The sequence below is a fragment of the Schistocerca cancellata genome, chromosome 1 (assembly GCF_023864275.1).
Source record: "Schistocerca cancellata isolate TAMUIC-IGC-003103 chromosome 1, iqSchCanc2.1, whole genome shotgun sequence".
Taxonomy (NCBI): Eukaryota; Metazoa; Arthropoda; class Insecta; order Orthoptera; family Acrididae; genus Schistocerca; species Schistocerca cancellata.
In genome coordinates this window covers 817,792,045-817,807,567 of record NC_064626.1, presented here as the reverse complement: position 1 = coordinate 817,807,567, position 15,523 = coordinate 817,792,045, and the positions used below count along the sequence as shown (strand labels likewise).

At 38.1% G+C, this 15,523-nt stretch overlaps 2 protein-coding genes across 6 annotated transcripts in view; one reads left to right on the top strand and one right to left on the bottom strand.

The window, feature by feature from the left end:
• LOC126188217 (mitochondrial protein C2orf69 homolog) overlaps positions 1–14,338 on the bottom strand; it is a 231,199-nt gene extending 216,861 nt beyond the window's left edge. For all 3 annotated transcript variants that reach the window (XM_049929778.1, XM_049929770.1, XM_049929785.1), the window contains exon 1: positions 13,994–14,338. The gene's annotated coding sequence lies outside the window, so the exon portion shown is untranslated. The remainder of the gene's footprint in view (positions 1–13,993) is intronic.
• LOC126188258 (putative peptidyl-tRNA hydrolase PTRHD1) overlaps positions 4,315–15,523 on the top strand; it is a 52,768-nt gene continuing 41,559 nt past the window's right edge. For 2 of the 3 annotated variants that reach the window (XM_049929834.1, XM_049929827.1), the window contains exon 1: positions 4,315–4,463. In XM_049929834.1, the coding sequence (XP_049785791.1) occupies positions 4,392–4,463 (72 nt within the window). In that variant the 5' untranslated portion in view covers positions 4,315–4,391. Of the gene's footprint in view, positions 4,464–15,109; positions 15,128–15,523 lie in introns of those variants that run through there. The other variant, XM_049929844.1, reaches the window with a different exon arrangement.

The following is a 15,523-nucleotide window of genomic DNA, read 5'->3' as shown; positions in this document are numbered from 1 at the left end:
AGCGTTTCTGAAGAAGAGAAATTTGTTAACATCGAGTATAGATTTAAGTGTCAGGAAGTCGTTTCTGAAAGTATCTGTATGGAGTGTAGCCATGTATGGAAGTGTAATATGGACGATAAATAGTTTGGACAAGAAGAGAATAGAAGCTTTAGAAATGTGGTGCTACAGAAGAATGCTGAAGATTAGATGGGTAGATCACATAACTAATGAGGAGGTATTGAACAGAATTAGGGAGAAGAGGAGTTTGTGGCACAACTAGACAAGAAGAAGGGACCGGTTGGTTGGACATGTTCTGAGGCATCAAGGTATCACAAACTTAGCATTGGAGGGCAGCGTGGACGGTAAAAATCGTAGAGGGAGACCAAGAGATGAATACACTAAGCAGATTCAGAAGGATGTAGGTTGCAGTAAGTACTGGGAGATTAAGAAGCTTGCACAGGATAGAGTAGCATGGAGAGCTGCATCAAACCAGTCTCAGAACTCAAGACCACAACAACAACAGCAGCAACATAAAACATCTACTCTAGTGAGAGTGATGTAAAAGAAACTTCCATGGAAGTGATATGTTCTCTCATTGGCATCCTTATTTTGACTGGCTTAAAGGGTGAAAATTAAAGAAATGTTGAAGTTTGGAGAAAAGAAAGCACTGGTACGATGATTCTTAGAGCTTATATATCATACAGACTGTTCTTACTTCTCCTCCTAGTTGACAGGAACAGAAAGATATAAATAACACCAATTAGCACCAGCCATGTCATATTTTGATAAATTTGTCACAAACTGTAAGGAAAGCTGTCTGTAATTTTCTGAAAGGTAAAAATAAAAGATTTAAATTGAATTATTTTGAAAATATCCTTACTATTCAGTATGAGATTTTCACTCTGCAGCGGAGTGTGTGCTGATATGAAACTTCCTGGCAGATTAAAACTGTGTGCCCGACCGAGACTCGAACTCGGGACCTTTGCCTTTCGCGGGCAAGTGCTCTACCAACTGAGCTACCGAAGCACGACTCACGTCCGGTACTCACAGCTTTACTTCTGCCAGTACCTCGACTGCTTCGTATTCGTGTTAACGAAGTTTTACTGTATAAAAATCGAAATGCTATTGTTTAAACCGACAGACTTCCGTGAAATGGTTTATGTTAATTTTCAGAAAGCAACCGGTAGCAGGGGCAGTCACTGGCATGCCCTGAGTCGTACGTAGCGTTAGTCGATCAATGAATACAATGACTTAGAAAAACGTAAAATCTGTTCATTGTTGCCGAGCAGTTGCTCAGTAACGAATCGCTGCTGAAGTTAAACCTTATAAAGGTTGGCACTCACTACATTTGCATCTATACTCCGCAAAACTCTGAAGTGCTTGGCTGGTGCTAAACACGGTAGCTACATTCACGAAGACGGCTTCGCTGCACATGTGTGTAAAATGTTGCAGCCAACTTCTCACGACTTTGTCAAGGTAATAAATTTTTGAATGCAATTGCGCCCATGCGAAGAAATGCCGAGATATCGGAAACCTTTACTGCTATGGTACAAAATTTAATGTTTCCATTGATTTAAAAATGTTAGTCCGAAGATGTGAAAAATGTGAAACTACACCAAATAGGTCACATTCGGACCACAACTTTTTGAACCACTGGAAGGAAGTTTCACCCTAGAATGTCGCGCGGTTGACATCCCACTCAGCTATTTTCCTTTTGTTATGTTGTCACCCGTACCGGTTGTCCATAGGCGAGAATTTGTACACTTCAGAGTTCCAATTTAAAGGTTGGCATTTCACGATTATTATTTGAAAGTGGCTATTGTTGGGCAGTATAAAAATATGTATATCCACATCGTGTGCTCTGGCTGACAATTATTACAAACGCGACTACTTGTGTTACCATTCTCTTTTCTTTTTCGATAGGAAATTTATTCATTTTCAATATTTAAATCAATAAGAATGAAAAAGCGCTGAAAAGAACTACTTTCCTAACCAATATTGCAATGGAACTTATAAAGCCTCAAATACAAAGGAAATGTCAAGCACCATAGATTACCACGGAGAAAAGGAGGCGTGTACTTCCACTATTTTGAGTGAAAGACAAGGTGAACAGTAGCAGGAGGAAAGAAAGCGAAAACGATTAAGATGCTACAAGTGTGGTAGATCACAGGACAAATAACCAGCAAAAGGTGGGTCAGGTGCAGTAAGTCGACCTGCCCTGATCATTTTAAGGAAGTTTGTGTCAATTGTTTGGGCAGTGCAGACTGAAATAATCCATGTGTCAGTAATTTTGGAAATATCGATTGAACTGTGAATTAATGAGTCTCATATACATGTATGGCAGTGTATGTTCCACAAACTACACTTATTAATCATTTTTACTGCAACACAAGTTCACTTTAGTTTGTTTTAATTAAAATAGGTTATGTGTGGATATTATAACACAATCACCGCTTTCATGTGTGGAGCTGAGTCATATATTTTGTTTTTGACCGTTGTTAAATTAACAATGAAAAGAATGGTGGGGGGCACCTGTCATCCAAGCGACAAATGATTAACAGGAATTCACAACTACTGCAGGGTTAAAACTAGGGTGTCAAATTTTTCAGTTAAAACGAAGCATAGCAAAGTTCTCGCGGAAAATGATTGTAAAATAACATACTCGAATGATACACCGCGAGAAAAAAATTTTTTCCCTCTAGATGACAAGTTTTATGTCAAAATGTGAACTACAGTATTAGGATATAAGTTAGTTAACTTTTACAAACGGCTCCATTTTTGCACATATGGAAAGGGTGAAATGTTTCAGCCCGTCATTTCTTCGTCGAGCGAAATGAGCAAAATTTTTATAACACATCCCTACTAATTTTTCAATACCACCGGCTAACAGGGCAAAAATATTGTTCATGATAATCTAGCGCTTGGTATTTCATGAACACCATCTTTATTAATTAATTATATGAATAGTAAACATTTAATTTTGTTACGAGTTTTTACCTGAATTTTGTCTCCTAAAATTATAGGTCGCATACAAAATGGAATCCAGTATTGATTAGTAAAATATGTACATATTAGTTGTGATAAAATGCAGGATACCGCCTTGGCGTATCGCGTTGCTTTTATTTTCTTGTCTCATAATCTTCGAGTCATTAATTACGGCATAGCTACTACACAATGCTAAATGTTAAAAGTTGCACACAAGTGGAATACATTTTTTTATTTCTCCAAGCAAGGATATATTTTGTGTACTTCATCTTTTTCTTTAAAATTGTTTTGATGTCAAACAATCTCTTTTTTTCTCCATAGATTATGAATATCTATGGAGTGAGCTTTCCGATGCGCGACACGAAGCCCGCACACACTATAAACACACGAGATAATCTGCTTCCCGTCATTCTTAGGATTTGGGACTTACAAAAGGCATCTGAAGTCAAGAGGTTGAGGCAGAGGCAGTACAACAGTGAGCAACCACCCAAATATAGCAGCAGTACTTAACAATTTGTAGAGTGGGATGTTAGTTCCGTGGTGTAGCTGACAGAGTAACAAGTAGCCTAACCGCAAACGTTGGGATTCCCTCCCTCTGCTATTTGAAAATGATGTCCAAGCGTTCATCACTCAGTCTGCTTCTGTACTTTGATTCCATGAATTTCATGCTGAAAAAAGAAATCTCACCCGGATATGTCGAGCTGGACATCGCCTTCACTGTGAGAACAACATGGACCAACTTCGTACGCGCTTTTAAAGATAAATCACTTTGAAAATCAATCCATTAGAACTCTGCTGCAGCATTTTCTACTTGAGAATATTCTCCGTGACGAGTAGAGAACTCTTCAGCATCACACTCTATTAAGAGCGATAGGACGTACTGAGCTACAATTGCAATGCTACCTAAATTGCTTTCTTAAATCTTGGAAGCGTTTGCAGAACTGACTCTTTAAAAAAGTCAAAGAATTCCAACGTATTGTTTGCTGGGATGTGAAGAAGAACCTTGCTTGGCAAGTGTTTGTTTCAAACGTGCAAATTGATTGTATTCCCCTTGGATTAGTTTTTTCCCCACAGATCCAGCGTTTTTTTTTTTTTTGAGAATGAAGCAACATGTGAAACTGTTGCGTCATTCGCTTTATTCTATCCTCGAAGCAGTAAGTTAATATATTAAATTTTCCCTGATGTATGCGTAAAAAAGCAAATTTCTGCAGCCAAATCGGATCTTCTATTTCACTGAACTATCGTTCTTTCGTACATTTTATTAAGACATGAAGCAACCATTTATAGCGTTGTAAAATTGACACTATGAAGCCAACGAACTGCCGTGTACTGCTGCAGGACCACCAGACTGCCAGTCAAATTCATCATTGAGTACTCTGAAGAAACTTCTCTGGATTGCATGAGTTTTAACTTTGTTGACTAACTTTATGACTGTTTCCATCACATCGTTCATACTTACAATCATTCCACAAACTGACTTACTAGTGCCTTACGATATGGTAAGAAAAATTATGGAAATTTCTTTTGACCCAAGGCTATGAATCCCTTGTCCTTGCTTATCACCGCGGGTCTCAATCACTTCCTAAGCCTAGCAACTTCTTTACGGAAATATATTCACAGTTGACAAGATAGTGCATCCTGTTAGTGGGATCATATTTACCACGCTCGTCTCGTTTATTGAAATTATTAAATGTCGCTCCTCAAAAACCAGTCTATGCGTCATGCTGGGAAAAATAGCTGCAGCTAGCACAGCCATTTTTAAGTTTTGCTTCTAAACATGCAGTTTTGATTAACTCACCATCTTCGCAATTTTTTTCATTCTGTGCAGTAATTTTTGAAACCAGGAATGACTGCGTCATTTGCTGATTTATTCTAGTCTCATGGTACTAAAAATTTAATTGTTGACCATTAAACCTAGCAATACCAAAGAATTTTCCGTAAGGTGTAACACCAATGGGAGTCCACTTTGTGCCCCCTATAAAAAAAATCCTTAAATGTGTTTAACATTCATTAACAACATACTTTTCAAATAAGTACTGATGCATAAGTAGGGTAAAGAACCTGAAAATATTTTTTAACACAATCTAAGCAACAACGCCGCAATTTTCCGTAATGTTTACACCAAGTGGAGGGGTATTTTATAACACAAAAAATTGGAAAAGTAGAAATTTCGTTAACTGTCGTTGGTTTACATTTGTGAACACTTTTTAAAAACGTATACATGTGTAAGACAGGTTCTGGACCTGAAAAATGGAATATGACATTTGTGTGAATTTTTCAGAATTTAAAGTAACAGACTAGATTACGATATTTACAAAAGGTGGGCACACAGCAACCTCTCCACCTTTGGAATTGCGAGGATAAGTTTAGATTTTTGTAGTCTTACGTTTTCTTTCCTTAGAGCAGAATACAATACGAAATACTTTTCAATCCCCGAGTTCACTATTTTGCAGTGACGTTTGATGTTGCCCTTCTTCCCAACTGATACACTTGCATGGCGCAGCAAATCTGTCCTCTACCTGGGTAAAGTAGTAATCGGTTTCCTACTCTAAATGAATTTTTTTTGCTTTTTGCATGAACACGCCACCATTACAACAAACTTAGTTTAGTACAATGCGTAAATAAAACTATACATGTTCAAACTGACTGAAAACTGTAGTTGCGCGGCAGAAACAAGCACCTGTTGTGAGCGACGTCTCTTATCAGTGGAGCAATCCTGGTTACTCGACCTGAGCGTTAATGCTGTCTACCGAAGATGTCCCAGATGTTTCGCAATATTGCTAAATATGTGTGGGAATTTGATATACATCCTAAAACTCTTTTTGGACTTTGTCTATCACCTACTCCTCCTCCTCCTCGCCCACACCTCTCTCTGTGCATCACATCCTTCCCTTCTCTTCATATTCTCCTTCCCCCTGTCTATGTCCATTTCCTCACACCTCTCCCCTCCATCCCTTACCTTGAGTATTGTTTATCGTTACTGCAATTGAAAATTTGATTGGGGATTGAAGTCACTTAAAATAAATGGGTAAATCGGTTGCGATCACTGGTCTACTGGGTGTGAGACATACCTCTCCAACTGCTGGATATGTGAGGACCGTATCTTCGCTTAGTTTTAATCTGCGAATGGGTAGGAAACTGAGGCGAGGAACAAAACAAAGCAGCCCCTTGTTGTGTTTGCAATTTTTGTTTTAAATTACATATATAGGGAGAAAGAATATATACAGCATGGCAGAAGTTAAGCTTCATCCCCACATCTTGTCATTAAATTTTGACAAACAGTACATTGTGTTTACACTGTATTATTATTTCAGTGTCGAGGAATATTCAATATTAGTTGCAGGTATTGACTAGTGATGTTATGTTAATGGATGCTATGAAGTCACATTTTGGCGCATATTTTTACATTTTCTTGTTAGCTGGCAAAGCCAATAAATATGAAAGCAAAAAAAACCAGGTTGTGGTGACAGACTGATATGTAGCTTAGCCCATTTGAAAAATTGCCATGATATCATGTTATGCTCACAATGTCACTGACGATGTTTGATGCATGTTTCCTACGTCACTGGTCATAGCCAATGACTCCTGAAATATTCCCGTTTATCCGTTATTTCGGACAGATTTTTGTTAAGATGGAACTTTTAAAAATATAGATAAATGAGAGTTATGGCCATGGTAATGACCATACCCATGATAAAGCTTTTTACTTAAGCAAGATGATGTTTCAGTTATTTCATTTAGCACAGAACTTTAAGTTAAATAACTACAAATAAACTCTTAGTATCGCAAACAATCTACACGATGAAGGGAACGCAAGTGAACAGACCTATTACTGCATACTCTACTTTTATAGTATTGACCCTTCTGGTTTGTAAGTGGCACCTTCATTGCGATCATCAATTTTTGCAGTGTTTCAAATAAAGTGGCAGTGAAGGAGATCACTATATTGCACTCAAAGTTCAGCAAGGAGTCAGCCTGGGGGTTACCTGCTGCCCATGCCAGACATTGAGAAATGGAAAGAAGATGGAGGTTTAATGCCCAATTTATAATATCATTAGAGATAGACGCAAGCTCGGATTGGGGGGGGGGGGGGGGGGGGGGAAATCTGTTATGTTCTTTTCAAAGGACACACGCTGTCACTTGCCTTACTTTACTTAGTGAAATCTGTATGGCCAGGCAAAGATCCAAATCGCTATTCTCCTGAGTGTGAGCCACAGTGCTCAGCGACAAGGGCTGATTTACAGCAAAGATAAATTACACCCGTAATCACAGTTACATGATTTTGAACAGAGAGAACTCTTCACAGTGTATCTTCAAACTAATATATGGCTTTAAAAGCGAACATTTTTAGGTTAGGCTTTACCGTGACTGTTACTGACATTAAACGAAACAACAAGTTCACTGTTACCAATCACCCTTTTATTTATTTCCACGACACGTTTCGAAGGTTTAAACTTCCATCATCGGGTGGATTTACATTAGTAAGTATTACATTTGTGTGTGTGTTGTGTTACGATTTTTGGAGGAACTTTTGGCACTGCCTTCAGTGGTCACAGGTTCCTTTTGCTGTCGTAACACATCACTTGTATACTGCCACATTTTTAAACAAATATGGCGTCTGGAATCAGCTGACCCAGCTGTAAATCCACCCAATGATGGAGGTTTAAACCTTCGAAACGCGTCATGGAAATAAATGAAACGGTGACTGGTAACAGTGAACTTGTTGTTTCATTTAATATATGGCTTGTACATCCATCAGTAGCAACAAACTCACCTCTTCTCACCGCGCTGATGAATAATAATTTACCCCATATGTCAATAATATTTGAATCCATCACAAATAGTGAATAAATGGACTACTTTATTTTGGTTAGGTAGTATCTGCTTTGTACCAATATTTCCAAGTTACAGTTATGTGCTATACAAACCATGTTGTAAATGGCTCAGTGGTTCTGAAAAGGGCATCAGTAACATTTTTCAAGAAAATAAGGTTAGTAGTTGAACATGTTCTTTATGACTGTATCTACCCAGCTTTCATTGAAATGGGCACCAGTCCATTGCATATTGTCATAGCTACCACTATAAAGAAAATTTAATAGTTACGGGTGACTGGAATTCGATAGTAGGAAAAGGGAGAGAAGGAAACGTAGTAGGTCAATATGGATTGGGGGTAAGAAATGTAAAAGCAAGCCACCTGGTAGAATTTTGCACAGAGCATAACTTAATCATAGCTAAAAATTGGTTCAAAAATCATGAAAGAAGGTTGTATACATGGAGGCGGCCTGGAGACACTGAAAGGCTTCAGACAGATTTTATAATGGTAAGACAAAGAGATTTAGGAACCAGGTTTTAAATTATAAGACATTTCCAGGGGCAGATGTGGACTCTCACCACAATCTATTGGTTAGGAACTGTAGATTAAAACTGAAAGGAGGTGGGACCTGGATAAACTGACTAAACCAGAGGTTGTACAGAATTTCAGGCAGAGCATTAGGAAATGATTGACAAGAAAGAGGGAAAGAAATACAGTAGATGAAGAATGGGTAGCTTTGAGAGATGAAATAGTGAAGGCAGCAGTGGATCAAGTAGGTAAAAAGGCGAGGGCTAGGAGAAATCCTTGGGTAGCAGACGAAATATTGAATTTAATTGATGAAAGGAGAAAATACAAAAATGCAGTACATGAAGCAGGCAAAAAGGAGTACAAATGTCTCAAATATGAGATCAACAGGAAGTGCAAAATGGCTAAGCAGGGATGGCTAGAGGACAAATGTAAGCATGTAGAGGCTTATCTCACTAGGGGTAAGATAGATACTGCCTACAGGAAAATTAAAGAGACCTTTGGAGAAAAGAGAACCACTTGTACGAATATCAAGAGCTCAGATGGAAACCCAGTTCTAAGCAAAGAAGGGAAAGCAGAAAGGTGGAAGGAGTATATAGAGGGTCTATACAAGGGCGATGTACTTGAGGACAATATTATGGAAATGGAAGAGGATGTAGATGAAGATGAAATATGATACTGTGTGAAGAGTTTGCTGAAAGACCTGAGTCAAAACAAGGCCCCGGGAGTAGACAACATTCCATTAGAACTACTGTGCCTTGGGAGTGCCAGTCCTGACAAAACTCTACCACCTGGTGAGCAAGATGTATGAGACACGCGAAATACCTTCAGACTTCAAGAAGAATATAATAATTCCAATCCCAAAGAAAGCAGGTGTTGCAGATGTGAAAATTACCGAACCATCAGTTTAATATGTAACGGATGCAAAATACAAGCACGAATTATTTACAAATGAATGAAAAAACTGATAGAAGCTGACCTCGGGGAAGATCAGTTTGGGTTCCATAGAAATGTTGGAATATCCGAGGCAATACTCACCCTACGACTTATCTTAGAAAATAGATTAAGGAAAGACAAACATATGTTTCTAGCATTTATAGACTTAGAGAAAGCTTTTGACAATGTTGATTGGAAAACTCTCTTTCAAATTCTGAAGGTGGCAGGGGTCAAATACAGGGAGCGAAAGGCTATTTACAATTTGTACAGAAACCAGATGGCAGTGATAAAAGTCAAGGGGCATGAAAGGGAAACATTTGTTGAGACGGGGTTGTAGCCTACCCCCAATGTTATTCAATCTGTGTACTGAGCAAGCAGTAAAGGAAACAAAAGAAAAATTCGGTGTAGGAATTAAAATCCATGGAGAAGAAATATAAACTTTGAGGTTTGACAGTGACATTGTGATTTTGACAGAGACAACAATGGACCTGGAAGAGCAGTTGAATGGAATAAACAATCTCTTAAAGAAGGGGGTCGACAGAAGCGTCCGATCCCACGCGTCGGCTTTGACCCGTGACGTAAGGGTGTTGTCGTGTGTGATGTCATGACGGCGCGGAGTTTGGTTTGAGTGTGGCTGTCTCCAGTTCTGTTTTATCTTATTTTATTTACTTTTCTTATCTGTTCGTTCTATCTCGTGAGATTTTTTTTTAAATTTAAAAATATTACTTATTTTAATTATCTGTTTCCTCCAATTTCTGTTTTAGTTTATTATATTTATCTTTCTGATCTGTTCGTTCTATCCCGTGAGATTTTTTTTTAAAGACAAAAAACACGAACCAGCTACTGAAGCATCTTTATCTTCAATGGGTTGCAGGGGTTACAACCCCTGGGGAGGAGGGCGGGTATTCATGCATGGCTGTCTTCACCTACACGTTGTAGCTGCACAAGGCGTCTAAATTTGTTTATATTTAGTTTGCCCCCCACCCAAAACACCCCATTTCCCACGCTTGTCCCGTTAGTGTCATTAGGCTTCTTGTGGAAGGTGTGTGTGTTTGTTTTTGTTTCCGCCATATTTGTGACGTCATGGGTCAAAGCAGACGGGCGGGATCGGACACTTCCGTATTTCCAAAGAAGGATATAGGCTAAGATGAACACCGACAAAAGCAAAACGAGGATAATGGAATGTAGTCTAATTAAGTCGGGTGATGCTGAAGAAATTAGATTAGGAAACGAGACACTTAAAGTAGAAAATGAGTTTTGCTATTTTGGGAGCAAAATAACTGTCAATGGTCGAAGTACAGAGGATATAAAATGTAGACTGGCAATGGCAAGGAAAGAGTTTCTGAAGAAGAGAAATTTGTTTACATCTAGTATAGGTTTAAGTCTTTTCTGAAAGTACTTGTATGGAGTGTAGCCATGTATGGAAGTGAAACATGGACGATAAATAGTTTAGACAAGAAGAGAATAGAAGTTTTCGAAATGTGGTGCTACAGGATAATGCTGAATATTAGATGGGTAGATCACATAACTAATGAGGAGGTATTGAATAAAATTGGGGAGAAGAGGAGCTTGTGGCACAACTTGACTAGATGAAGGGATTAGTTGGTAGGACATGTTCTGAGGTATCAAGGGATCACCAATTTAGTATTGGAGGGCAGTGTGTAGGGTAAATATTGTAGACGGAGACGAAGAGATGAATACACTAAGCACATTCAGAAGGATGTAGGTTGCAGTAGGTACTGGGAGATAAAAAAGCTTGCAGAGGATACAGTAGTATGGAGAGCTGCATCAAACCAATCTCTGGACTGAAGACCACAACAACAACATCACTATTTGTAAATTCAGTTTCACATTATACATGATATATATCATGAAGGTATGGGACATAGAGGACCACACATAGTATGCACTTTTCTCAGTGGTTATATTAATAGTAATATACCAGAAAAGGCAAAAGAGATGTGTTTATTTTCCAATGCCACTGGAGGCCAAAACCAGAGTAGCACTGGTATCCAAAACCCAATGATACTGGTTTCCTTGGGACGATCTGTCAAAGTTATCCAATACTACACACAAAGAAGTCATTCATTCCTCCCATTTAATCGTAATTCTGGCATTATAAAGAGACACTTGACACAAACTGATCATGTACAACCACCTACGGAGTATGTAAAAATGTTGGTGGAGGCTAGTTCAAGCTGCAAGTTTAGACATGTATTTCATGACGAAACTCTTAACTGATTTCAAAAACTGGTGGAAAAAATTTTATGAGACCAAAGTTTTATCTATTCCTTAAAGGAAGAACGTTGCAAAGAAGAAAAAGAAAATTTCTGTCTATCAAACTACTACATGTTTGAATGCAACGATCACAACAAGGAGTGTTGAAAACTTGTAACTTCATGGACAGATTAATATCTCATAGCTTTAAATTAGCACAATGTGAAAATATATCATTCCCTATAGAAGAGACATACTTAGTGTATGATTAAATAAAAAATGGATAATATTAAATAATTCCAGCCGTGCATTCCAAGAGAACGTATTATACCCTTCTATGGAGGAGATCTGTGTGTGGTCAACAAAAGATGTAGAAGAATCTGATTAAAAGACTTCATGTCAAACCTCGTGACACTAAATTTTGTACACGAATGCATTTTCTGGTAAATACGTCTTAGTGCCATTATCTGTATTGGTTTTCAGTTTTGCAAAATTAAAATAGTTCGTGCTGTGTTATGTTTGCTCTAAAATATTTTCTTTGTCTTAGTTTCGAAAAGGGCACCAGTCCCTTTATATATTTATTTACTAGCTCAACAAAATTGTAAAAACGCAAGAGGATTTGACAGAGTTTGTCTTTTCACAACAAGGAACTGTGAAAATAAGTTTCCATACTTCTCTAATGTTTTTCTGGCAAAACAGGTGTTTTTTTTTTTTTTTTTTAATTTTCCGAAGCTGGGGCTTGCTGACTTATGCCCTTTTCAAAACCACTGATTCAGCTACAGGTTTAATTTATACCTTGAAACTCAGTAACAACAATGATAAGTTTGAAAATTACACTTCATTTCCTTTTTAATCCTGTAGATAACAATTTTTCTGTGTTCATTGGAAACTGCATAATTAAATAGTGGCAAGCAAAGACCACTAACAGTAACCAAAAATGTCCCATGTGTTTGCTATTTATAACAGAACTATGGTAAGTTTCTGTGGAAAATGTTAGATGGCTCAAATGACTCTGAGCACTATGGGACTTAATAAAATGTTGGAGCAAAAGCATTTTATTACTATCCTATGTAAATTGGTTCTTTCTGAAGCTGATGTTGGGGATGTCTACATACCCAGTCGGTTTAAGTTTGTTTCAACTTCTGCATTGTTAATGGTTATGCACAACTGTAAAGAGTGAAAAACTGATCACTATGCAGCTCCTGCATATATTGCATAACCACTCCTCAACCATTTTCTCAATGAAGCACTGCCATTAATTAAGGCTGTCAGTTGCACCTTTCTGATGCTATCAAAAAGCTATTAATAACTCCTCTACATTATAAATGATACATAAAAAGGATGTCTACTAATTGCCATATGCACTACTGCATACAAATTCTGATTTGCTCAAAAGTGGAATGCAAATTTTATTCTTTGTGTGTTTAAAATTTGCAACATGAGTTTTATTTCCATAGTTAAGCTTTGTTACAGTCATATGATACTGATATTGAAGCTTGGACATATCATTAGTTCTGTCATCCTATTTGCTCCAAACTACTGTAGCAGTGGCATCTCTGATTTTTCTCGGTGTCATTAATAAATGACTAAAAGAAGTTCGAAAGGAAGTTTCGTACACCTAACTCAGCTGGAAAAGGAAAGGACATACCCATTTTAGCCCAGCATTCGCTCTGGAAATTATTTACTAAACCTAAATGATAGAAGATGGACTAGTTGGCCATATGTCAAATGAAAATCACCACTTTCCCATACAGTACAATAGGATTCAGCATTTTGACCACGGGGACAATTGGCGTTATACGAAAATTTGTTACAAGTAGCCTAACTTATTTTAAACATTATGACATATGAATAATAATAATCTGTATTCCTCACTTTTGAAGCCAACGGTATGACGCTGTGTGCGAGATGTGGGTACGCCTTCAACGTTGCATTGCAAAGAAACGTTGTCATAAGCTCACACCACAACATACCAAATCGTACTATGCGTCGCAGAATACGCCGGCGCTTAATGACAACAACTTTCTGTGCAATCTCGATATCCTATGCAAGTGTTAATAGCAGTAGGGGCAATTGTGGGACTGGGGTCAATGTAGCACTAATGTAGTGTAAATTTCCAACAATCGACGGGGACAAACAGTCTTAGTTCTATTACAGGATGAGATCAAAAATCTTTGAAAAATTCTGATATTTCACCAGTTAATTTGATAGATGAACATTTTGCGCTCGTTAATTTCGGGTCGCGACCGCTTTAAAACTTTACGAAAATGATGAAATATGTGACAAATGATACTTTCTCTGTAATGCAAAACGCTTTACGTGATTATTACTTCTTCCAGCACACTGCAGTAACTAGAAAACTATTCCCAGCAGTCACGATGAGGTAAGGTACTGTTACGGCAGCCACAAAATGTAGACTTATGTCACTTATAGAGTAAAACTGGTCGGAATATAGAAGGAAAAATTATTTTAATTGTGCATGTACACTGTATCAGATGTTCAAATTTCGTAATAATGTGCATATATTTTGGTACTCACACTCAGCTCCTTCTGCCGATGACTGTCAATACACTCAACACGGTTTATTAAGAACACCACCAAATCGAAGTTATACAACGCCTGATGAAAATGATGTATCAGGAATCCACTACTTTGCTCTTACATCCATTACTAGAAAATTGGAAATTCCTTCGCGGTCTTCGACAGGGGAACAGCAAAATACTTCGTGTCATATCACGTCCACTTTCCTACATAACAAGTTCTCCATGAAAGTAAGTGAATATTTCCTGTAACTTCTTTTCACTCTTCGACGTATACACTTTACGCACTCTCCCAAGCGGCACAGGTAAACCATAATCCATTGCACGAAATTCAAAGATAATAAAAATCACACACAGAGGCGCTCAAACAATGGACATGGTATACTTCATTGTACATCGTTGAAGTTGCCTGACAGCGGTGTACACACCGACGGATGAGTGAAAGTACGTAAACAAACGAAGTTGGCTTACGTTTTAGGCCTGTTGTAATCTGTCAAATGTTAAAAAAACTCCAATTTCGTTAGTGGGAAACGCTACACGCAGCTTAATATATGTACCGGCAGTTTGTTAAATCTGTTAAATGTAAGACGTAAATTCAATTATATGGTGATATTACGACGAATAGAAAAATACCACATTGTCATTGGAACACAATGAGGTTACCAAATCAGCCCGTAATTATAAAATAGTTTTGTATTACGCAACAGGCATAAAAAACATTTACAGGTGCCACGTCAAAAATGATAATACAGCTTCATATTCGCAATGAAATATTGTCGTAACTGTGAAGTTGAAACGGTGTAAGAGAGATTGCGTCAATTCAGAACAGCCGGGTCGGTTCGCAGCGTGCGGTAATCCCGTTATCATCCATCGGTATATCATATGACGCGTAAACATATCTCATTTACGTACCCTCTCTTTTTGTCACCTCCCGCATCTCCTCCTCAAGAGCTACACCTTATAGGCAGTCTTATTGTATTTTCTGCTTCTGAAACTCTGTGGTTTCGATTTTCCCACAATTGCTTTCCGCTACTGTGGATCATTTATTATCCATCTTTGCATTTATGAACGTATCTGATGTTATTTTGTTTGTATTTGGGATCACATGTCAGAGACCGAGTGAGGTGGCATGGTGATTAACACACTAGACTCTCATTCGGGAGGACGACGGTTGAATCCCGCGTCCGGAGATGATTTAGGTTTTCCATGATATCCCTAAATCGCTCCAGGCAAATGCCAGGGTGGTTCCTTTGAAAGGGCACGGCCGACTTCCTTCCCCATTCTTCCCTAATCCGATGAGACCAATGACCTCGCTGTCTGGTCTCCTCCCCCACAACAACCCAACCCCACCTGTCAGAGACATTTTAAGTTACATTATTATGTTTAATAGAATGTCTTTTGTCTAAGCCAGTTTCATGTGGTGGTTCTGAATGAACTAAGTGTCACACTGTTTGCCTGTGCTAATGACATGTTAAATAATTATAAACTTATGTATTTGTGACTGTCTTGGGTTTTCTAAAGTCTGGCA